The sequence below is a fragment of the Pleurodeles waltl genome, chromosome 4_2 (genome assembly GCF_031143425.1).
Source record: "Pleurodeles waltl isolate 20211129_DDA chromosome 4_2, aPleWal1.hap1.20221129, whole genome shotgun sequence".
In the NCBI taxonomy this organism is placed as follows: Eukaryota; Metazoa; Chordata; class Amphibia; order Caudata; family Salamandridae; genus Pleurodeles; species Pleurodeles waltl.
This window is the reverse complement of record NC_090443.1, coordinates 505,241,050-505,266,727: the sequence shown is the minus strand read 5'-3', so window position 1 is coordinate 505,266,727 and position 25,678 is coordinate 505,241,050. Positions and strand designations below refer to the sequence as shown.

Here is a 25,678-nt window from a genome sequence, read left to right as displayed (position 1 = left end):
AGTGTAATGAAGATTACCAGCAAGTAACCCAAAATTCTGAGCTATTGCAATTGTGCTGTTGCAGTTTGAAATGGTGCAAAAGTTGTTTTTTTTGCTTGTTTAATGGGCAATGGAGCATGTAGATTTCGCTCCAAACCATTTAGCACAGGCATTTTACACCATGGTGAAAAGTAATGGAAGAGCTTGTTAAACTGTTGCAAACAACATGGTACATCTTGATTGTACTAATGAATATCGACCTACTGATAATCGTGAGAATAATGAGGCCAGAAAATCAAGGGACAAACTATTGGAAGGTAAGTGAATATAGGGAAGAGAGATTTACTATTCCTAACTCGGCATCTACGTAACTTGAACGTATATGTACTGCATAGGCATACAAATGTGGAGTTAGGTATAGAAAAGAAAGAGGTACTTACCTTTGAATATTTTATTTCTCAATATTTTGTCCTTGATTTTCTGTTCCATCAATATTCTGGGTCGATATTCACGGTGCACACCATACGACTTTCACTAATGAATCATGTTATACTATGAATATTTATATAGTGGTTACTAATCCCGCTGAGGTGCTGAGGCGCTTTGCAAACAGGTACCATGCTACTTTGTGGGGACCTAGTGTTAGGGTTACAGTGTTTTCTTCTGCTTTCATGACATCATGCATTTTGCAAAATGTATATCATGCAAATCAATTGTACAATTCCTTATATAAGCAATTTCAACAGAGAAAATGTTTAATTAATCTGTGACTGACCTTTGTAAAAAAAAAAAAATAAGCAAACTTATTTTGCACTGTTTTTGTTGCTTTCAGAAAATAAGATCAACATTAATTTTGCCATTTTCTTTGTTTCATTCTGTACATTTTAAAAGTGGTGCGTATTGTAAATACAGCAAAACTAGAACAAACTCGGTTTTCTCCGTTTTTCCTAGAATAAAAATGATTGTATTATTCAAGAGGAAACCTTCATGGTTCTATACCTTAGCAGGCAAAAAAGCATTTGTTGTATGTTTGAACAAGTATAAAGTTTGAGTAATCAACCTTCATGCAAAAGTGGCCTGTTTTGAATTTCTAAAAGCGACAAACTGATCCGACAGGTTTTCTTATTCGCCATGCCAAAACTTAGATTTAGAAAACACGAAAATTAGGTTTTAATCACGGAAAGGAGCCCCGCAAAAGGCAGGACTAAAAAAGTTAAAATGAGAGTCCGAAGCGAGTTTAGAAAGCTCCAGAGAGAGTCTGCAGTGTTTACTGCCTGAGACTGCTGTTTCCATGCCGCTGCTGAATGTTTGTGAGCAGCGAGCGCGAGCGCGAGTCTTTCTTCTTCTGTCCTCGCGGAGGTGTTTTGTTTAGGTTTACATGGTATTTGTGTTTTAGGTTCGTGCCTTTCACAGTTAAGGCCTTTTAGCAAGTTGGTCCCAATCTAAAGCATGGCGAGGGAAAAACGCTTTATACGAAAACTGTAGTAGACCCATAATCCCCTCTTGAGTAGCAGCATTTAGAGGGTTCCACCCCCTCTTAAGTAGCAGCATTTACAGGGCTCCCCCTTTATACCAGGCTCCGTCCGTTCTCGTTTCCGAGCTCGACGAGATCTTTAAGATCACACACCCGGACCGACCACGACCAACGCTCTGACCCTTCTATTCTGGGAGTCGGAAATGGGTCGCCAGCGGGTTGCAGCCAGCGCTGGACGGAAGGTGAGACTTTCTTGTGACAGGAGTTAGCTGGTCAGGTGCCTTTTAACAGGGTGTCATTTTTAGAAACGAATGGCTGTTGCGAGTGCAGTCTATAGCTGCCAGGGTTACAGATTGCTTATGTGTGACATTTCCACGGCTTCGAGTGACAAGTTAACACGAGTAAACCAAACTATGAAGCCTATGTCAACACACAAATATCATAATAAATGATCCCCTTTTAAGCAACGTCAAGCTTTAGTAAAGGCCTTGATAAGGCAGAATATCTGGTGTCTAGGAAATAGGACAGGGACTCCAGTGATATTGGTTCATTTACTCCCCAACACATGGGGTCGTGCGGTGGATATCTGCGCATTCCTACACCACTATATGATAGCAGGCTGGGAAGTATTTATTCCATAAAAAGGTGTCGTGGTGATGTTGGAGATAGACTAACCTACTCATGGATCCAGAAGGAATCTTGAGGATATAAACTTATTTACAGTTTATATGCCTGAAGAAGTTCCATAGAAGGAAACACGTTGGTTGTAGCAGTGATTCATTTTATGCAACAAAAAGAGAATTTCTGGACTCCAATAAAGAACTAGGAAACATAATTGCCAGGATCAGACTTTTTAACTGTTGCATACTTAATTTGGGTGTGTCCTTTCATTTTTCAGAATGCAGAAACACTGCTGAAATTCCCCTTTCAACATGATTATATACTGTAAGCAATCATGTCACCAAGATATTAAACAATAAATAAGTCTGTCACTGACTGAGGATTGGGACTGTACAGGTGGTGGCTGCAACAGAATGGGGATGGTAGGGCAGGGGGATGAATAAAAACCCAAAATACTTACCTGTGTACGTCTGCCGTCTCTCCTCCATCCTCTTCTCTTCCTGACACCCGGCAGCACACAGGCTCCCAAACTCCCCTAAGCCAATCTCAACACTGCTGTCACCAGCATGACAGCAGCACTGTGACTGGTCTGAACGGCCTGGTCTGGCACTCAGACAGGGAGTGGGAGGCTGTGCATGTTCTTCACCCGTCTGTGCAATACAGCCAGGTGGCCACTCACAGCCTCTCACAAAAAAGACATTCGCTGCACTCATTGGCCCTTGCAGAGGAGGCAGCTGTAGAAAATGAGGCACAGGAGCAAGCCTCGGGTGCCTCTGTCACAGTGCACCATGAGACCTTCAATGAGAGGGGAGAAATTAAACACAGCCAGCTGCCTCTCTAACGCAGGACGGCCACTGCACTTCAAAGGCTTAATCAACCCATCTGGTTTTAATTTACCTTGCTCCACATGGTTTGGGCCAACATCCTCAGAAATGCCCCCTCCTGGGACCTATCTCCCTCCGGAGACCTCTACTTATAGGTGGTCACTGAGTGCCACTACATACTGTCAGTTGATTTGAAATCATGCTGCCCTCCTCACTCTGCACCGTCACTCCCTGACCCAAATCTTCTCTCTAGCCATACTCATACTAAGACTCTAAATGACTATGCTGCACACACTGAGTTAGTGACTGACACAGCACTCACTTACACAAAGCTTATTAAATAGAGGTGTGTGAGCCACTGAATGCTTGAGAAAAGCTTGTGGCTGACGCTTGGCTCAGTTCAGGGTCCTCCAGGACCCTAAAGCCCAAAACAAGCAGAGCTTTCAAGGGGCTCCCAAGTTCTAAGCTCACATGCCCAGGAGTAAAGTAATAACATTAACCTTTGATGTCAAACAGGAGAGAGAAGGAGATATCCATTTAGTGGTTGAATTGCACAATGTGAAACCAGAAAACATGGGGTCAATTCAGACTTCCTACCTTCACTAATTTGTGTGATGCTAAGCCAATATTTAGTTTCACTGGGCCTCCTTTTTTATAATTATTACATATTAGAGCACCCTCAAATATGAGAATTAATGATATGACCTGTACAAAAAAACTCTTGTGTCTGATTTAATAGAATATAATGTTGCCCCATCTATAATAATCAGGCCGGGTAAAGAAAGGGTGTACATGACAAATATCTCCAGGTGTGCGACTTTTGTGACTGCTGGTAAACAAACTCTACAGAGGAACCTAGAATTGTAACAGACATCCAGGGGGATGAACACAGGCTCCTCATCTGCACCAAGGCCAAAGGAGTCTCAAATGTTTATGACTTCCTGCTGCCAATGCAGTGTAGCAATAACGTGAAGAAGCCCAAATTCTAGCCACCTCCAAATGTGTCATGACAAAGGGTCGGTATATCCATGGCAACCTCTCGACCCGAAGCCTCTCCTGTCTACCAAGTGGCTACAGCCCACACTGAAAATCACACAACAGCGCTAAGAGAGACTCAACCAAATCCGAGGGGCAGAGAGGAGCTGTAAATGAGTGACTAATCCATTTCAATGCAGTGATGCCCGAATCAGCACTGAGACCCCTCTCACCTGTGATGCATAGCACTAGAAGCCTTGCCAAAGATGTGCACTTCAGTGTGGACCTGGTATATATCCTGCGTCACCTTATCAACCATCTTGGCAGACTATACATTGCAATGCAAAGTAACAAAATATAGTGAGTATTTGTAAAGCTGCTATTTTCCTGTGGGGGGCATTTTGGTTCTGAATAACATTTATTGTTTCCCAACTCAAAGGTACCCATTTAGTGACCTTGGAATGATGAAAGGTTGATTGGATTTGCCAAGGTTCTAACGGGGAGATCTTCAGCCTGGGGTGGCCTTAATTGAACTCAAGGGGGAGCCACACTCAGGTCAGGAGTAGCATTGGAAGGGAGACAAACGTCATGCTGAAAACAGTGTTGTGTTATTAGTGAAAGAAAACACAGCGGTAGTGAGTCACTCTGATATCAGTAACATCTTTGTCACACATGTCCTGGCTGAGCGTGGGTGTTAGAAAACACTCAAAGCCTCACCCCCATATTTTTAATAAATAACCACACTGTGGAAACTTTTACACAGAGAGACCTGACTACAAATAAAATGCTAGTAATCTTGCATTTGATTGCATTTTTAAAAGGATAACTGAGCATAACTGTAATGATTGACAAGTAAATAGGTCCAGGGTGGCCAATATGTTTGGCATTCGGTGGGTGGCCCCATTCAATGATTTTTATAATACAGGGGGGGCGCTGCATTATAAAGTTTGAAGATCACTGTTCTAATCTGTGACCAAAAGGTCAGAGAGTCCTGAAGCGGACATGTAAGTCATCTGAGCCATACTCTATACTTTTTACAGAAAGCCTAAAATATATGCTCATGGAAGGGGTAGGAAATGCAAAAGCCTAAAATATATGCCCATAGAAGGGGCAAGAAATGGTGTCTACTGAAAAGTGTGACTGTTAACTGCATTCCTCAACATATTGTCATTACGAGAAACAGGCAATTCAGCTTGCTGTTTTCACAGAATAAATAGTTATCGTTAAATGGATACATAAACCTGGTTGCCCTTGACCAGTGGTTGGATGTACCCAACAATTAGCACAGCGAATATGTATCTCTTCAATTAAGTTGGGAGATGCTGTATGTACAGCAAGAGAGCTAGCACTGATGATGAAAAGAGGCAACAAAAGAAGTGAGACTTTAGGATAAATTAACTGAAAGCTAAAGTAGGACAGTTCCTGGGTGTATAGAGCATGTGCTAAACTCATACTAGATGTATGTGTCAGCTGACTAAACAGAGGAAAGTGAATGTGCTCAAGCAGTGAAGAAGAGACACTACATGTGAAGGGAATATTGAAGGGCCACTGGAATTATGCGATTTTGTAGCCACACTATTTTCCACATAATTATACATTTACAACGTGATCCATCCTCTCCTGAAGAACTTGCAGAGTATAAAAAAACATGTTTCTAGCTCAAACAGATCAAAAGTATCTGAAGAAAGCAGTGGCACATGTTACACACAGTGGATGATCCTTCGAAAAGGTTGACTGGTCATCTTTCAGTACATACTGTATGTAGATGGTAAAGTGATACTCGTGAGGGGAAACATTTACTGAGGCAGTGTTAACGTGTAAAATGACAAAATAATGAAGTACTACTAGCATAAATTATGCTGCACTATGCCACATAATTTACCTGTTCTTTCCGCATAATTTAATCAACCCTGCCTCATAATTTAGCCCTCTCGTGCCGCGTTATTCCAGTGGCTCTAAATATGAAAGTAGAGAATATATGATTGTGCCTGATAAATGGCTAGCCGAAGTTTAATGCGCCAATCCTGAGATAGTGGGTAGGTCTAACTACAGTTAACGAGCGGCTATGAAACAGTGGGCTGCACCCTTTGTGGGTAGTACAACAGCAGAAACCCGTACTGTATGCCATGTCACAGCAGCTGTAGCGTAAGCTTCAGCCTGTGAAGCCAGTGACAGGGCAATTAGCAAATAAAAAGCTAAAGCACAGTAGCACTCCCTTTTAATTGGAGTGTATGCTGTTTTCTCCTTGCCCAAGTTCTGGTCAAATAGAGGTCAGAAGATACACATTGGTCTGCATGTCACTGCACAAACTGACAAAATATATAAATTGAGACAAAAACAAGCATTAGCAAAGCCAGTAGGTCTCTGCTTATTTGGTATTGACATGCAGCATCTGCATGAAAACACAGAAAATAAAACATGTCTGATGCTGCTGCTTGTGGCTGCATTATTCAGTATGTGTGTACAGACATAATGACTAGGGCATCCATGCTTCATTAAATACTCGTTTGTCTACTAAATAACGTGGACTCCATTTTCTTTAAAAAAAACAAATATTCACTAATTTAAGATGGCGGACGTCTCATAAAGCTGTAAAAAACATAATTATCATCTGGGCAATAGCACTTTTTTTCCAAACCAGAGTGGCCCAGGAGGAAACAGTATCTGCCAGGCCCTTAAAAAAAAATCATATTTTTTAAGGACCCAATTAGGGGAAGGAATAAAAGCACAAGTTGGGTGGCAAGCAACAGAGAAGTGGTGGGATGAGGAAGGGACTCCCTTGTGGGGAATGAGAGAGAATAATTTAAAACAATAAATAACAAGCCAAGGGGGGTAAGCAATGAAGCAATCAACAGGCTGGAGGAGTAACAGAGTGTGGTCTGGCGGTGGATTTAGAATGAAAAGCCGCCCACAAGAGATAGAGTGAGCAAGTAAGGGGAAGAGGGAGCAACACAGAGCATGTGATGGTAATAAAGCAATTCTCCAGGGGAGAGACAAACAAAAGCAAGTCATCGGATAAGAAGCAAGCAAATGAGTGACAATAAAGCTGACCAATAATAAACAATGGGTGGGCTCTAAGCCCACTGTTTTTGGTGTAGTCCACAAGGGGGCTTTCACAAACATACAGCTCAAATCTGCCTCTAGGCAAGATCTAAAAAGTGTGTTGTGCCACACAAATAGGACAGCAGCTATTTTTACCTTGGCTATGTTTGACACAATGAAATGCATTTGAATCTGTATTAGGATAAATGACATGCAGCACACAAAACATAATGGGTTGTTTGTCAGTTCATATTGCTCCTCCAGCTCAATTCCAATCATTATTATAAATGTCCTAAGAGATAAATCCTTTCAGTCATGGAAGTATTCAAAGCATGCCAAGCAGGCTGCATTCAGATATGTGCAGCAATCACATAACCCGCATGATGATTCTAGGTGATCAGAACGTGGAACCTGCAAGTACACAAGGCTCTCTGCACCAAATGCACCAACCTACTGTGCTATCTCACTTAGGTTTGAACTTTGAACCTGCAGGTTTGCACGCAGTGCTGTGCAGTAGACAAACTAACATTACTATACTGCAACACTTGGATAATAAGGTGCATGACAAAAAAGTACAAATGTGTGTGCTTATGCACATGTACTACACACATACACATTAGTCCTTTTTTGCTGCACCCTATTATCATAGTCTTGCTAGTAATACTAATATTGCTTCTATACAGGGTTACAAAGGTTCCTGTCACTTTCCAGTGGGCCGTTCCTGGTTTTGCCTGAAGCAATGTAAGCATCCCCACCCTCAGGAGTGCTTAGTCAAAGGCTTTTTTACCTCTATTTCAGAATGGGCCCACAATGTTGTGCTATGCTGTTGGGTGGTATCATGGGCACTGCTGATTTATAAAGCGCCTTGATGTACGTTGAAGGCAGGTGCCTCAGGACCCTTATTGGATGAGTAAATGAGGTCAGACTGACAGAGAGTTTCTTGGGATTTACGACTTGTGGAGGGTGCCTAAAAGCAGGAGGGGCCGAGGTTACTTTGGGACTTGGGGAATAGCAGAGATGCTTTGAGGATATCTGTGGGTCAGCAGATAGGTTCTGAGAACTAGCTGGAGTAAAATTCAGGGTTTTGTACTATGCTCCAGGAGGCAGTAGAAGTGTTTCATTTATTTTGGAGACTAGCAGTTTGCAGCTAAGGGTTTGTGAAGAACAGTTGAGGGTTGGCAAGGGCCAGGTGAGAGAATGCAAGGGCAACATTCGATGGACTGAGGGCAGTTTGAAGGTGTATGTGGAGAGTCGTAGGCCCAGTAGAAGGTTTACAGACTGAGTGCAGGCAGAGTGCGTCTTAAAATCAATCAAAGGTGTCTGAGAAGCAGGTGGAGTACCTCAGTGCCAGCTGAAGGTTTCTCATGGTTGAATGTTGGTTTGCAAAAAGCAGACTGAGTGTTTTAGGACTGGCAGATGCCTCTGAGGGTGGCTGAGAATTCGTTTTTAGTTGGCTGAGGTATAGCTTGGGATCTCTCATTCTTTGGCTGAGGGTATATGAGGGCTAGATGATGATTTGCCAGGATTGGCTGAGGCAATGTGAGGACTAGCTAGGGGCCCCTGATAGCCAGTGGATTATCTGTAATGGCTACAAGATGGCCCTCTTACCAGCCAGCATGAAGGTCCTATAGCAGGCACCTTCCCAGGCACCTTCTCACCACACTGGGCTCTAATTCCAATGCTGCTGTTCATATTACTCATGTTGTGTTTATGAGGTAAGCTTCTGTTGTTGCTGCCTGTGCTGTGACTGTTTTGTATCTGAGCGAAGTACCCATTGCTTCTCCCTCTACTGTTATTGCTCTGTATTTGAGGGTAAGCTTGTACTGCAGTGTCATGCAGTACTTCTTCTTCGTGTGCTGTGCCTGTTCAGGTTGTGAAGTGGAAGTTTGCACTGCCGCTAGTGCCTGTGATGTATGTACTGTGGGGCACACTTTACCTTTGATGTTTAGAGAGAAGGTGTAGTTGTACATACCACTGAATATAAGGCTTGCTAAGGTATCTTTCAGTTTGAACCAAAACCTAGCTTTTCTTCTTACCCACAATGTCAGCAGCTTTTTACTTCGAATAGTTTGAAGGTCATGCTGTGGGCCCGGACAAATCTTTTGTTACTTTTAGGGGGTTTAGCGTAAACAGGTTTGAAGACCATTGTATTAGATGGATATAGTGTTTGAATGTTCAATATAGAGCAACGAGATCCTGAATATAACGAGAGGGAGTTAACTGGGTGCAACTCTAGGTGAGGAGAATATGAAATGTACCCGACTTGAAGAAAGTCCTGTGGAAAATCAAACAAAATGCAACTCTGGCACAACATGTAAAAAGTCTGAACTAAGGGACAAATTTATCATGGTTTTGCATCCCCCCTGCCACACAAGGGGGTGCAAGAGCTATGCCAAACCTAAGTGAAATTTATCAAGCCAAGCAAGGCCACCTTACGTGCTTGTGCCGCACCCTTAGAAACAGGGAAATGCCTCTGAGGATTGTTTTCGTGCAGGAAGGTTTCCTTTCCTGCACAAAAACAATCCTGCCTGCAACACAGGCATCCTTGCACTACAGTGAAAGGATGCCCGCATCAACACAAGGCAAGGAAAGGACAGGAATGCACGCATCATGTTAAATATGGCAAATTCTTCTCCCTATCCTTTCATGCAGCAAGGTGTCTTACTGTGTTGCGCTGCATGAAACTTTGATACATCTGCCCATAAATTGCAGTTATTTGACAAATTCGTTCCTTTATCAGGTAGCTGGAAGAAAACTTACATTAGACATCATGCTTTTTAGTAATGTTAGCACTGAAGGGAAGCTTGGTACTGTACGGATTTATTACACTACAGAGATTTAGGGCCAGATGTAGGTAGTTCCGATTTTGCGAATCGGAAATTGCAAGTCGCACCGACTCGCAATTTCCGATTGGCAAAATCGGATGCAGAACGGTGTCTCAGACACCGTCTGCGATTTGCTATGGGGTCGCAAAGACCCACCTCATTAATATTAATGAGGTGGGTCGCATTTTGCGACCCCATAGCGAGTCCCTGCACTCACAGGGATGGTGGCCTGCTGAAGACAGCAGACCTCCATGTCTGTGACTGCTTTTTAAATAAAGCAGTTTTTATTTTTTATTTTGCAGCCCGTTTTCCTTAAAGGAAAACGAGTTGCAAAATAAAAAAAATACCGAAACCATTTGGTTTCGTTTTTTCAGAGTAGGCAGTGGTCCATTGGATCACTGCCTGCTCTGAAAAAACATTTTGGGCAACATTCACAAAGGGGAAGGGGTCCCATGGGGACCCTTTCCATTTTGCGAATGGGTTACCGCCAGTGTGACACTGGTGGTAACTGCGAATTGCTTTACGACCGCATTCGCGGTCACAAAGCAAGTTAGCATAGCGATGCGAGTCGCAAATAGGAAGGGGACACCCCTTCCTATTTGCGAGTCGCATTCACAATTTGTGAGTCGGTACCAACTCGCAAATTGTGAATGTGCATTTTGCATGGCGCAAACTGCGATTTTCGCAGTTTGCGCCATGCAAAATGCTTGCTACATCTGGCCCTTAGTGCCATGTGCTCAGGCGTTTTATACTTCGGCACCGCCAGAAGCACAGAATGTGACATCAAGTTAGAATGGAAGAAAGTCTCTGCATGCTACCATCTCCACTTTCACTGTAGTCTGATAAAATCTGGATTTGTAGATGTTTTCAAATCACAGGTTACTCTTACGGCTCTGGATAAACTGAAAATTGCAGTTTCAAAGGAAGGAGAGGACGACCAGGCAAGATTCATGCACTTAAAATGTTTTAAGCTTTACTGTAGTCTCATAAATTAATTATGGTAAATCTCAACATCAAAAGACATCAAGGGGCACATTTGTATTGACTTTGTGCAAAGAGTTATGCGAAGTGGTGCAGAATCTTGATAAATTATGTACTTTCCAGCTCAAACTTTTTGTGCGCTGGAAATTTGCCCTTAAAATGGTGCAAATAGCACTTTCCACTACTTTGCGGGAAGCGGGTGTTCCATGGATGATACTTGAGCATTCCAACACTACCACACATCGTTTATGACACAAAGCCTGATCTACAAAGATTGTCATTCCTGACTTTGCATCAAAAATACCACTTCCGTGAAGCATGCACAAAGTCGGAGAACTGTTTTGTATGCGTGCTGAACTTTACTACACACATCCTATATGTGAAATGTTTTAAAAATTTACTTGTTTAAGCATAGAATTTTGTACTGGAAGGGTATAGTATCCTTCCTTGCAAATGTTGTCCTGGGCTAGGGTGTGAAGGTGTATCAGCAACGAAGAAGAGAGCAGCAGGCCTTATTTAGTAAATATGGTTCTGTGCTGTTCTCCCCCACTGCCTTCCCACCCCCACCAGTGCAAAGCATTGTGCTGTGCTATTTTTTAATTAGTTCTGAATCCAAATGTCTTTCCTACAAAAGGGAAGTGTATGTGTTTTCCAGGGAAGAGATAGGCAGCAACCCGCTACTTCATGGGCAGGCAAGAGGAAGGGGATCCCCAGGAAAATATTTTCAAGGTAGAGAAAAAAAACAGAAAATGTTAGACTTGCAAATGGGAATTCTCATAATACGCAGTCCTGCACATAAAAACTGTGGAGTAAGTATAACGGAATTGCTATGGAAATATACAATTATTTGGGTAAATGCTTTTTCAGGATATGTGAATCACTGATGTCAAAGCTACAAGGGGGATGTACTTTAAGCAAATTTCAAGATTAACGTTCCTAGGAATAAACACATCAAGATCAATTTGCCACCATGAGCAACTGGCAGTATACCATGGTGTAGTTCCATACGAGTACCTTCAGAAAAAAGGGACCCCTCCTTAAATATGGTTCCTTGGGCAGGTAAAAGAAGTTACACATCATATGTTTTCTTCACTATGCATGGGCAATGTCCTGAACATTATTACTGCACATCACAAAAATAGTAAAAATGTATTCAAATGAAATATCATTCTTCTTCACTTGCATACCAAAATTCATACTGTTTTCACACTCACGTCTCAAATTTAAAACAACTTGTCAGATATCAGTGTTTATCAGAAAAAACTCCCAAAGCAAGAGTGTGTGAAATAAAAAAACGAATGGTGCCCAGAACCTGAAGGTCAATATTTTTTCTCTGTTCATGACCCACCAATTGTACCTATCAGTGATTGTAGGAGGCTGGACTGGCTTGTAGTGAGTACCAAGGGGTACTTACACCTTGCACCAGGCCCAGGTATCCCTTATTAGTGTATAGGGTGTCTAGCAGCTTAGGCTGATAGATAATGGTAGCTTAGCAGAGCAGCTTAGGCTGAACTAGGAGACGTGTGAAGCTACTACAGTACCACTTAGTGTCATATGCACAATATCATAAGAAAACACAATACACAGTTATACTAAAAATAAAGGTACTTTATTTTTATGACAATATGCCAAAGTATCTTAGAGTGTACCCTCAGTGAGAGGATAGGAAATATACACAAGATATATATACACAATAGCAAAAATATGCAGTATAGTCTTAGAAAACAGTGCAAACAATGTATAGTTACAATAGGATGCAATGGGGAAACATAGGGATAGGGGCAACACAAACCATATACTCCAAAAGTGGAATGTGAACCACGAATGGACCCCAAACCTATGTGACCTTGTAGAGGGTCGCTGGGACTATTAGAAAATAGTGAGAGTTAGAAAAATAACCCTCCCCAAGACCCTGAAAAGTGAGTGCAAAGTGCACCAAAGTTCCCCTAAGGACAAAATAGTCGTGTTAGAGGGAAAATGCAAGGAAAACACAAATCAGCAATGCAACAACGATGGATTCCTGACTGAGGGTACCTGTGGAACAAGGGGACCAAGTCCAAAAGTCACAAGCAACTCGGAGATGGGCAGATGCCCAAGAAATGCCAGCGGTTGGTGCAAAGAAGCTCTTACTAGGCTGAAGAACTGTGAATACTGCAGGAACGACAAGGGCTAGAGACTTCCCCTTTGGAGGATGGATCCCCCACGCCTTGGAGAGTCGTGCAGAAGTGTTTTCCCGCCGGATGGACGCCAACAAGCCTTGCTACACGCAAATCGTGCGTTTGGCGTTTTTGGACGCTGCTGGGGCCCAGGAGGGACCAGGAGGTCGCAAATTGGACCTGCAGAGAGAGGGGACGTCGAGCAAGACAAAGAGCCCTCACTGAAGCAGGTAGCACCCGGAGAAGTGCCAGAAACAGGCACTACGAGGATGCGTGAAACGGTGCTCGCCGAAGTTGCACAAAGGAGTCCCACGTCGCCGGAGACCAACTTAGAAAGTCGTGCAATGCAGGTTAGAGTGCCGTGGACCCAGGCTTGGCTGTGCACGCAGGATTTCCGCCGGAAGTGCACAGGGGCCGGAGTAGCTTGCAAAGTCGCGGTTCCCAGCAATGCAGCCCAGCGAGGTGAGGCAAGGACTTACCTCCACCAAACTTGGGCTGAAGAGTCACTGGACTGTGGGGGTCACTTGGACAGCGTCGCTGGATTCGAGGGACCTCGCTCGTCGTGCTGAGAGGAGACCCAAGGGACCGGTAATGCAGCTTTTTGGTGCCTGCGGTTGCAGGGGGAAGATTCCGTCGACCCACGGGAGATTTCTTCGGAGCTTCTGGTGCAGAGAGGAGGCAGACTACCCCCACAGCATGCACAAGCAGTAAAACAGTCGAGAAGGCGGCAGGATCAGCGTTACAGAGTTGCAGTAGTCGTCTTTGCTACTATGTTGCAGGTTTGCAGGCTTCCAGCGCGGTCAGCGGTCGATTCCTTATCAGAAGGTGAAGAGGGAGATGCAGAGGAACTCGGCTGAGCTCATGCATTCGTTATCTAAAGTTTCCCCAGAGACAGAGACCCTAAATAGCCAGAAAAGAGGGTTTGGCTACCTAGGAGAGAGGAAAGGCTACTAACACCTGAAGGAGCCTATCAGCAGGAGTCTCTGACGTCACCTGGTGGCACTGGCCACTCAGAGCAGTCCAGTGTGCCAGCAGCACCTCTGTTTCCAAGATGGCAGAGGTCTGGAGCACACTGGAGGAGCTCTGGACACCTCCCAGGGGAGGTGCAGGTCAGGGGAGTGGTCACTCCCCTTTCCTTTGTCCAGTTTCGCGCCAGAGCAGGGGCTAAGGGGTCCCTGAACCGGTGTAGACTGGCTTATGCAGAATTGGGCACATCTGTGCCCAACAAAGCATTTCCAGAGGCTGGGGGAGGCTACTCCTCCCCTGCCTTCACACCATTTTCCAAAGGGAGAGGGTGTCACACCCTCTCTCAGAGGAAGTTCTTTGTTCTGCCATCCTGGGCCAGGCCTGGCTGGACCGCAGGAGGGCAGCTGCCTGTCTGAGGGGTTGGCAGCAGCAGCAGCTGCAGTGAAACCCCAGGAAGGGCAGTCTGGCAGTACCAGGGTCTGTGCTACAGACCACTGGGATCATGGAATTGTACCAACAATGCCAGGATGGCATAGAGGGGGCAATTCCATGATCATAGACATGTTACATGGCCATATTCGGAGTTACCATGGTGAAGCTACATATAGGTAGTGACCTATATGTAGTGCACGCGTGTAATGGTGTCCCCGCACTCACAAAGTTCAGTGAATTGGCTCTGAACAATGTGGGGGCACCTTGGCTAGTGCCAGGGTGCCCTCACACTAAGTAACTTTGCACCTAACCTTTACCAGGTAAAGGTTAGACATATAGGTGACTTATAAGTTACTTAAGTGCAGTGTAAAATGGCTGTGAAATAACGTGGACGTTATTTCACTCAGGCTGCAGTGGCAGGCCTGTGTAAGAATTGTCAGAGCTCCCTATGGGTGGCAAAAGAAATGCTGCAGCCCATAGGGATCTCCTGGAACCCCAATACCCTGGGTACCTCAGTACCATATACTAGGGAATTATAAGGGTGTTCCAGTAAGCCAATGTAAATTGGTAAAAATGGTCACTAGCCTGTCAGTGACAATTTGAAAGTAATGAGAGAGCATAACCACTGAGGTTCTGGTTAGCAGAGCCTCAGTGAGACAGTTAGGCACCACACAGGGAACATATACATGCACACCTATGAGCACTGGGGCCCTGTGTGACAGGGTCCCAGTGACACATACATATAGGCCACAAACCTATGAGCACTGGGGTCCTGACCAGCAGGCTCCCAGTGACACATAACAAACATACTGAAAACATAGTGTTTTCACTATGAGCACTGAGGCCTGGTTATCAGGATCCCAGTGAGACAGTGAAAACAGTGACAAACACCCTGACATACACTCACAAACAGGCCAAAAGTGGGGGTAACAAGGCTAGAAAGAGGCTACTTTCTCACAGTGATGGATAAAGAAAAGGACATTGACAGTCTGCTCTAAATAGAGCTGTCAGAGTAAGTTTTTCGACACAGAAGCCAGTGGGGCACCGCTTTCAGAAAATTGCTGGTCCATTCGACTCAAAATAAAGTGGATGGACCAAGGTTTCAGAGCATAGGGTACTCTGTCAAATTTGTGACAGACTATCTTGTCCATCAAACTCTAAATTAGACCCTCTGTAGGGAGACAGACACGCCTGCCCTAATTCGTAGAACCTGATTCCTTATTATCACAGCTATTTCAAGTTCTCCTCATCCTGATTACATCCTCTATCGGAACAAGGAAAGCAAACAGCTCATGACAAATGGTAAGCTGGAGAGAGGGAATGCAAGGGCTGCAACAAAGTCAACTGCTCGAGGATATGATGATTAATCTGGAAGCAATAAGCTTACAAGAAAAGTGAGTGTTACAGTAGCCAATGGATTTTATTCAAAGGCAAAAAAAATATACAAAGAAGCCAAAACCCTGGATCCCTGCATTGTTGAATGAAAGTCACCTACACTGTTCTATATTGAACAAAATAAGTGTGAAATTTCCAAGTAGCCAGATTGCTGAGTTACAGGGCAGAGTCTCTGATGACCTGATCAGAGGGCAACCACACCTCAGGTGGAATGTCCCATAATCTCATCTTTCCGATAAACTCCAATCTTCTCTAGGCTAGAGACAAAACCAGGCAAGTCTATTGACTAAGCTAAGGAAGTATACTGTTGTTTTTTCACTGACCTGTTGACTCATAGATGATAAAGAGAACAAATCCCTCCTCAAAGTCCTGGTGCAAGCCAAATAGATGAAGAAGCCTCACTGCGCATTCAAGTATGCAGCAGTATTTTACTGGATTCGAAATGACTGGTAAAACACAGGAGCAATATAGTCTGTTCTAAATAAAACAGGGCTGGGACCATAACTGACCATATCTGGTGGGACCATAGACTACGGTTCAAAAACTGATGGGACCATAGTCAAAAACCTTGTTGAGAAACATTTTTTTAGATTTGACAACTGCCAAATGTACCTTTTCTTTGGCCTTGGGTAACAGAAACTACAATCACAACCTTGGTCAAAAAACATTCAGATCTGCTTCCTTTAGATACACAAAAGGAGGCATCTAAGGCCCCAAAGAAACAGGGGTAAATCCCAAAATGGCATTGGAGAAAGCATTGTTGATAATTTATGATCAATACTGCTGAGCGGCAAAACATTCAAAGGGTCAATATGGAAAATGAATGACCAGAATTTTTTTTAAGTGCTGACAGCTGCCCGCTGGCACTGCAATAAGGCCTTACTAAAATCCATCACTGAGAAATTCCAAGATTTGGAAATTGTCCAGAAACTAGGATGAAAGGCGTTGGTAAGGGATCAGAACAAGAAATAGTCCAAAACAACAATGTCTGAATTCGGAATATGTATCACTGTGGAGCCACATGATCTTCATTTACCCTCCAATATTTAGCTCAATATCAAACTTAGTCACACTGACATTTGTACAGTAGACTAATTTCTTTGAAAGAAACATTCCAAACAGCATCACCTTTGCTTTGGTTTGCAAATATTTTAATGTACTTAACGATAACAACAGTTATAACACAATGGCATGATTGCCCTTTTTATGTGTTTATGTGATATCTCCTTGAACCAGGAAAATATGAATTAAATTATCTAGTGGTATGACATTTACATCAAAGTATTTTTTACACAAATATTTTATACACTTTCTGCAAGGACCGTACTCATGACAACCATATTCGTATAAGTAGAAGAGTCTTTCAATGGCCATTCCGTAACTGTCGTTTTTTAAAAATATTTTACCAATGGGAACTTGATTGAAGGTGCACCATCTTTGTAGAATTATGCAGTTCCTTCTTTCACCACTTTATTTCCAAGGGTGATGGTTATGCTTTGGGGTTTCAATTCAGTGTGTTTCAGTCCATTAAGGGTCTTTCCCCAGGACTGGAGGGGGTGTCCTTGTTACAACTCATGAAAGTGCTATCTAACTGGTGTGTTCTGCTTGACTGTTTTGTAACTTCTTCGCTTTACGGTGAAGAATGAAGGGCCTCTTCAATTCTTTGGCATGTGGTGTTTCAAGTGCTTTGGAGCTGGAACCTATTGTCTTCAGGGGTGTGGAATTAAAAAAAAAAATCTACTTGTCCATGGGACAGGTTGCTTCCTAAATCTACTTGTCCTGTAAAAAAATCTACTTGTCCCATTGGTGCCATGTAGTGCGGCAACAAATTATGGCAGCAATCTCATTATGTAAGAGCTCTGATAAAGCCTCTCTGATTATGCCTGGGCTACTACTATAGTAGGGCTTGAATACTTGAAATTGCAATCCCTAATATAGCAATTTTCTTATTTTGCCACCTTTCCACAGATCTACATAATGGGGCAGGAGAAAGCAGTACGCAATAGTGGCAGGGTTGGAATGCCTTTGAGTCTGCAAACCTACTAACTTGCATGTTTTAACAATTTTCAGCAGCTCTTCTCTAATCTTTTCCCAAAATAAGAAAGGTTGGAAATTTACTTCTAACAATGGCAGAAGAAGAAGTTCTTCCAGGGTTGGGAAAAAAAGGTGGTTGGAGGGAAAGTGAACTTTTGAATACTCAACAGATTTTCACATGAGCAAATCTACACATGCATATTTGTGCTAAAATATTTTCTAGGAGTACGATTTCCTGGTCTACTTCTGTAAGTTCTTGTGAATTTATGGAAACCACTACTTCAAAGACATATACCATGGGTGCACTTTAGTGACGTTCTTTGAGAATAGGGTCCTTAATTAGGCCTGGCGTTATCAAAGACATTTGTTTTTATTAAACTTCTATTTCTCTCTCTACCTATTGTCTGGCTTCACTGTGAGTAATCACATTCTGCTCTCCACAAGGAGCATATTGGCACACAAAGTAGCTCTGTTCAGTGCCAGGAACTACTGTGGCAATCAGTGGTGTAAAGAAACTGAAGGAGGGCCCCCTACAAAGAATACCCCCCTCCCAGACTCACTCAGGGCTGGTGCTGTGTTGAGGGGGCCCCCAGGACGGGGCTGAGGGGCCTTTTTATTTTTACTTGTGCTTGTTACAATGGTGAGGGCCTGGCAGCTCCTACCACAATAGAGTGTTACAAAAGCCATATCAAAATAAGACACGCATTGACAAAACCAAAAGACTCACACAATATGTTGGATCGGTTGCCAGTGCTCATTTATTTTCATGCTTCCCATAATCTTGTTGAAAACGGTTACACTGATTTTCCATTACGAACATCTTTTGGAAATACTAGCATGCTTCAACACATTTTTACTAAATCATGCTTCAAAGAAATAGCACCTAATATTTCATAGTTGTGAAATGTTTTTTTCCTACTTGCATTTTTTCCAGAACATTTTTTTTGAAAGCTAAGAATCATCACTCTTGCTTATAAGCTTCTGCAAACATTTGCATACAATCAGAGAGCATGCTGGGATCATTATACTTAGCCTCATATTGTTAAACTTTTCAAACATATTGTGATGCTATTAATTGTGTTTGACCAATGACTTTCTGTTTCACCACTGCCCATATTAGTTGCTCAATGTTCACCAGTAGCACATTACATGTTGTATTCAGTTTAGTTGCCTATTGGCTTTGACATGGCATTAGACATTACATTTGGTATTTAGGTTAGCTGCCTATTGGCTTTAACATGGAGTTAGATATTGCAGTTGAGACATTGCAGATGAGCTGTGTTTTTCCAAGCTGTTTTTCCACATGGTAGACCAAGCTGTGTTTTTCACACCAGACCCTAGCTGATCAGAGCGTGTAGATTTTGTGTTTACCTCTCAATCCAGTCTGGGAACGAGTGAATTCTGGAGAATTGACCACTCTCCAAGTTTATTCGGTTCTCACACTGAGTTTGCTTTTAAGGATGGCTCTGGACAACAGCGAAAGGGGGAAATATCTTGACTTCAGACAGGAACGGACGTCAGTTGCCTGTCCCCGTTTGGGTAGAAAATCTCTTTCTCGCAGTTGAACTGGAGTCATCAACTTGAAGCCCCAGAAAGATGAAGCAGCGGGATAGGCCCTACAGCCCTACGGTGATGCAATTTTGACTTTTATGCTTTGCAATTATGCTATAATATAATCACATGTATTTGCTGTGTACATTGCAACTGAGAAGTTCTTTGATATATTTTGCTTTCATTGCTGCGACTACTTTTGAACGTGTGCTTCCAATCTACTAATTTCGTCTCTCAGCAACCTCGTGGTGAAGTAATAATAACAATAAATCTCTTCTTTAAACTAAGAAGTGCATTCCAGAGAGGTTTTGTAAGCTCGGTCATAAGATAAGAGAAGGAAAGCAGAACACATGGGTACACTTTTTGTTTTTGTTTTTACTGGAACCACTGTAGGTAGTGCAGTGTGACCTTAAAACGTTTACTTACAGGGTTCATCCTAATAATGAAGGCTTCTCATTAATTAACCATAAATACAAGTTCGAAGAGCATTAACATTTGGACACATGTATTACCTAAACTGCAGACAGTTCCCTTCTCTTAAACTAGCAGCCAAAGGGTTTGTGCTGCAGGAGTGGGCCTACTTGTCCCAAGGACAAAATAAACATGAAAACATGTTGCTCTTGAACCCAAACAATATGTCCCAGGTGTCGGGCAATAGGAATTCCACATCCCTGTGTCTTGTTCAGTCCTTGATTGTGCTGTTGCAGTACCCAACTCTATCTATATTTCCCATGGAACAAAACCACAATAATCACATAAACATTTGAGCAAAGATAATAATGACCCGGCTCTGTGTTGATGGTGCCCAGCCAGGTCAATACTTAAAACTCAATATAATCTGACACGTAGGGAGCTATTTAAAAAACTTAAGTATCACAAAAAAGCATACAGTTCCCATATATAATAGTTCATTTAAAGTTTATTATCAAAGTTGTGTCTTCTCATTCATATTTCATAGCATAATTATTCCTCCATAAAATTTAAATCAAACAGTAAACTTAATTATGCCAACTTTCAACCAATTCAATTATGTTGCAGTTGTCCAATTCTACTTAATTAGCAGTTCCCATGGTTACACAGATTTTCAGCCTTGTAGGAACCGCTTCTTCAGGGCTGGAACCGGAAACAACAATTACTCTTAATGACATTTCCATAACAAAGTTAACACATTACATTTGTGTACCCAGTGAAGAGTCATCAAACTTGTTATTCCAAACAAAATATTTTCTGTTGTAATACCATTAAACATTACATGTTTGTGCCCAGTGAAGATTTAACGCACTTGTTATTCCAAACAAAATATTTTCTGTTGTAATAACAGATCCGTATGACTTGTTGTTCCAAAGGCAATATTTAATGTATCAATGAAACGGTCAACAAAATGTAAACAACAAAACATAAAAATCCTGTCATGCTGCACAAATCTAATTATAAATGATCCGATTTCTTGAAACACTTGAAACTATAGTATTGACTATTACCTAAATAATGCGTTCGTTTTTCAACATCTAATGTAGTTATATTGCAGTTATCTAGGGTTCCTTTCTGTCTACAATATCAAATTACTCTCTGAAATATTGTCTTGACACTCCCTTACCCTGATTAAAAATAAGGTGATGTATGGTTGCACCCGTGATCCTTCAATAATGGTCAAGGTAAGGCTACATTGAGTTGTTCACAATCTCTTTATTTCTGCGCTCTTGAATACTTTATTTAAATCTTCCTATGGCTTAAATGATATGTTTCCTGGATACAGATAAGATTATGGCCTTCATTACTCGAGTTACACGGCTGTTGTCCATGCCATCATGCCATTTACTAGTTATCACACATTTTCCCATCAATATCTCAAATATGCAGCCAATCCGAAAATAGCTTACCTATTCCAAAAAACGTTGTACTAATTTCATCACATTGTTATGACATCCTTCCTTCCGGAAAAATACACCATTACATATGTTGCCATGTTACATAGATCCTCTGTATACCTGAAAAAAAACATGAAACACTCTAATTCAAAAATGTCAAAAATAAGAGAGTAATCCTTGTATTAGATACTTGCGACATTCTCTCACAACCAACGCCGCACACAGGGCTGATGTAAACAAAATATCTTATCTCATTGTGTAAGAAATTACCAAACTCTATAATAATTGTGCAAACTTCCCAATCTTGCCATTGACAAATGAACACACAGTTTTTATGTGGAAATACATAGTGCTGATCAAGTAAGTATTTTTCCTGAAAGGAAGGGTGTCATAAAATGGTGGTGAAACTAGTATATCGTTTGCCATCTGAAATTCATCTCGAATTCTGCTCCCCGTTTTGCTATTTCTTGATCTGTGGGCAAACATCAACAGGAATGTTTGGACTACTGAGTCAAGGGAGTGTCTGAACTCGAAGTTAGAAGATGGCACAGAGAAAACAGTAAGATTTCAAGCTGGCTTCTTTAATGTTATGATATATCTTAGAAGGCAGAAGAATGAAGCATTGAAGCAGAGCCAATTTGAGGGAAGAGACAGCTAAAATAAAGCCATTTTTTGCTTTAAAAAAACGGGAGTCCTACGTCTGAATCGGGTTTATTGACACTTCTGAGTATCTTCATATATAGGTATGTCCACTCCAATGTGCTGTATCTCTGTCATTACCACTTTAGAAAGGACCCTATGTTGGATAAACTGGTCTTTCCATGAATAATTATTTTCTTCTTTTAAGGTGTCACTGCCCTAGTTAATTGCACGATTTGTGTCTTTGCTGGGTATCCGGTAAACTAAAACAGGGTATTGCCTACTGAAAATGTCCATTCTACAAGCTTGTGTTTGAGACTTGAATCTGGAGTGTTGACCTCGATTCAGGGCTGCAGGCTTCTTTCTGCTTGAATTAGGGGCATGTGAACCTTCAAAAAGAAAATGGATCCTGTTCTTTTGCTGTCCACGAGATGGCAGCCTTTCCTAAAGAATAGAAGAACAAATAATTCAGTGAATGCTTTTTGTCTTTATTGTTTTTTTTTTTCAGAACACAGTATTAGATTCTGTAGCCACTTCGGAGTACAGAATGACATAATTGGCTGCACTCTCCAACAGGGAATACATACAACGAGACACTAAAGGGAAATTAAACGCAGATTTTACACAACAACAACTGTGTTAATTCAGTTGCTTTCTTAGAAGGGTTTACTAGCATACATGCCAACAATTCATAACAGAAAAGTCGGAGATTTTGAAAAACAAAGCGGGGGAATGTATTTTCCACTATCTCTTCTATTGTGGCAGAGGCTTGCTTCAGAAATCGGGAGTCTCCCGGATCTAGTGGCATGTTTCGTTACTAGGTAATCCCTCACTGGTGCAAACGACCCTCTACGGAAACTGGGACATGATGAGTTAAATTTCCATACATTTGCTGGGCCATGTCATGTTGGGATTTCTAGGCTCACATGGAGGTGCAAGCACAACACGGACACTCCCCACTAGGTACAACTAGAGTGAGGCCAAATGCTCCAGCTCCCTTGTATTAGCCCTGTCACCTATCCTGGAGACGCAGGTTTAGAGATGGCTGTTGAGTGATGTAAGGCACAACCCTTTAGGAGGGTTACCCTATGACGTCCTTAGGACACTATATTCCTCACAAAGACCAGAAGAAATGTAAAAGAACCCAAGAGTAAAAAATAACTAAAACAAACAAACAAAACATCACTGTGAGTTTATCATTCACACAAGTCAATCAGCGAGACAGCAGGGGGCGCCTGGACAAAACACTCCTGCTTTGAGAGGACATCATTGCTTGAGTACATGGTTTAACCTAATGTGATTCAGGACACAAACATGGATCTGTAGAAGTCCAGGATCTCTTGACGGCATCCCAGCTGGATCATGTCTGTAGAGTACAGAGTTGATCCATCAGGCTCATAATAGTTCATAGTTAGTGTCCCTAGTTCAACCAATGCCCCAAAAGTAGTGCTAGAGTCCATAGCGAAGGTTGCTATTGAGGTGTTGCTTGGCCCCACGAACACAGTCTTAGAGGGAATTGGAGATATGTTGTTGAGTCTCATAAGTCCTCCTCTGGGCCACCCCAACTCAGGTATCCTTTAATCAAACAGCTCCAAATCCAGCTCTTGCTGGTGGAGGCGCCTTGGCCATGTTCTCCACGGACTGTGTGTGGGCTGCATTAGGGTTGTGTGTGCATCATTGCAAAACTGTCTATCAACCACTGCCTAATTGCTCATGCAACATTTATGGGTAGATGGGTCATGGACGAGGTGTGCTGAAGACTGGACCAGGATACGAAAGGGGTAAGAAGATTATCACGGTCGGCTGTTGCTTCGGATGTCATGGGTGCTTGCCGGCGCTTGAAGGGGTGCTGTGCGTTTAACTCCAGGCTCTTCATAAGAAGCTCTACAAGTGGTAGCAGTGATGCACTTTGAAAGGAACTGGGAAATTGGGTTGGTAGTGGGATGAAACTTTACGATTGGTGTTGACAACTTACCTTCGGGTTTGCACATATTTTTCCATTATTCGTCGGTTGGTATGATGGTAACCAGATCACCTTCTTATCCTTGTGAAATCTGTGAATTGCTGGTGATAAACATTTTTTGCTTGCTCAAGGCATCTGTGATTCCTGGTGTGGATGCCATGGTTTACTGGGTAGCCGGTGACTGTCTGGAGTGCTGATCTGGGAAGCTAGGAGCAGAGACTGTGTACACCATACATGCAGCTTACTCTTGGATCTCCTACTAGGCCTTTGCAAAGCTACTGTTGCTGCACGTTGGTGGCCTGCCTGCCATAGATCTGCAGGTGCAGTCTCAGTTATTGGTACAAGGATGGAACGGTGCTGGTCTTTTGGCATGATCCGTCCTAGTCAGAGGTTGTGTTCAGTTCTTCTTTCCTTTTAGCAGAAATAGGCTTCTGCTACACCAGTGTGAGGGTTCTTCACTTCTTACAGTTCACTATTGTGAACTGTCAGATCACTTCTTTTCCATTATTGGAAAATGGCCCTCTCTGAAGGGTCACTCCAAACTTTTTACCTTCCTCCCCCTCTTTTTCTGAATTCGTTTTTGTTGGGCTTAGGACCCTGATCACTTTACCACTGCTAAACAGTGATAAAGTGCATGTGCTCTCTCCTCTAAACATGATAAAATTGGCTCATGCCCAATTGGCATATTTAATTTACTGATCAGTCCCTAGTAAAGTACACTACTTGTGCCCAGAACCTGTAAATTATATGCTACTAGTGGGCTTGCAGCACTGATTGTGCCACTAACTTCAGTAGCCCCTTAACCATACCTCATGCCTGCCGTTGCCGGGCCTGTGGGTGCAGTTTTAAACTGCCATGTCGACCTGGCCAATTAAACGTCTTGCCAGGCCTAAACCATCCCTTTGATACATATGTCACTCCTAAGGTAGGCTGTATATAACCCACAGGACAGGGTGCATTGTATTTAAAAGGCAGGACATGTACTTTTAAGTTTTACATGCCCTGGTCGTGAAAAATTCTTAATTTCATTTTTCACAACTGCAAGGTGTATCTCTCCCATAGGATAACATTGGGATTACCTTATTACAATTTATAAGTGTAATTCCAAGTCCAGAAGAGATAATTTGTCAAGTTTGGTGTCTCTGGACTCACAATTTAAAATCACAACATATGTTGAAGTTGGATTTTAAAAACTGCGGGTCCGAAAATGCCACTTTTAGAAAGTTAAGTAAATCAACTAGGGGTTGGGCCTATTTAACGTCAGCAAGGTTAGGTCTCTACAACATCAAAAGAACAAACAAACACCAGTGCTGACTCTGTTTAGACAACACAATGATTTCAGTTGTGATGACACAACTTAATTATTGTGATCACCTTTTTAATTCCTCATTGTAGATAACAAATTATTATACCATTTTGCGTACAACTGTCAATGGTAAAGGAACAACATCTTCATGTCACAAATACAATGAAAAGACATATGTTACAAATCCCATATCAAATAAACGTCAACACAGAGTCAATAGCAAATTCATTTGCACAACAAAAAAAACCATAACACAAAAATGTAATATTCAATACATCAGTTCTGAATTTGAAAGCAACCAAAGGAGCACAAAGTGGAATGCCCCTACTGAGCCCCTACGTAACTGGCTTTGAACCTAGGAGTGTCAACATCGCCTTTTTTCATTAACAGGCCAGTAGGGCCTTTTGGTGGTCTTATGTCTTTGTGATCAGAACCACAGGGCTTTGGGGGGTCAATTAATGTTTTAGTGATAAGGAATAGAGCACCATGGGGTATGTGTTACTCTCCATCTTATCTTATCAATAGCAGAATAGTGTGTTGCAGCATCATGGAATGGCACCCCCATCAGGGACCTTTTTGTAGCAGACGGTTTCCAGAATTAGGTGTTGCAGCTACAGGAGTTGCAGTGACAGGTAAATAGTAGCAAT

The 25,678-nt window shown here is 42.3% G+C and overlaps 2 protein-coding genes across 3 annotated transcripts in view; one reads left to right on the top strand and one right to left on the bottom strand.

Moving 5' to 3' along the window:
- Positions 1 to 1,341: 1,341 nt before the first annotated feature.
- The window catches only part of LOC138293018 (uncharacterized), a 219,897-nt gene continuing 195,560 nt past the window's right edge, over positions 1,342 to 25,678 (top strand). Inside the window, exon 1 of the mRNA XM_069231984.1 lies at positions 1,342 to 1,695. Within this exon, the coding sequence (XP_069088085.1) occupies positions 1,657 to 1,695 (39 nt within the window). The 5' untranslated portion in view covers positions 1,342 to 1,656. The remainder of the gene's footprint in view (positions 1,696 to 25,678) is intronic.
- Positions 20,157 to 25,678, bottom strand: part of PIGC (phosphatidylinositol glycan anchor biosynthesis class C) — an 88,382-nt gene continuing 82,860 nt past the window's right edge. The window contains exons 3-4 of one of the 2 annotated variants that reach the window (XR_011202877.1): positions 21,136 to 21,243; positions 20,157 to 20,368 (exon numbers count right to left, since the gene is read on the bottom strand). The gene's annotated coding sequence lies outside the window, so the exon portion shown is untranslated. The other variant, XR_011202878.1, reaches the window with a different exon arrangement.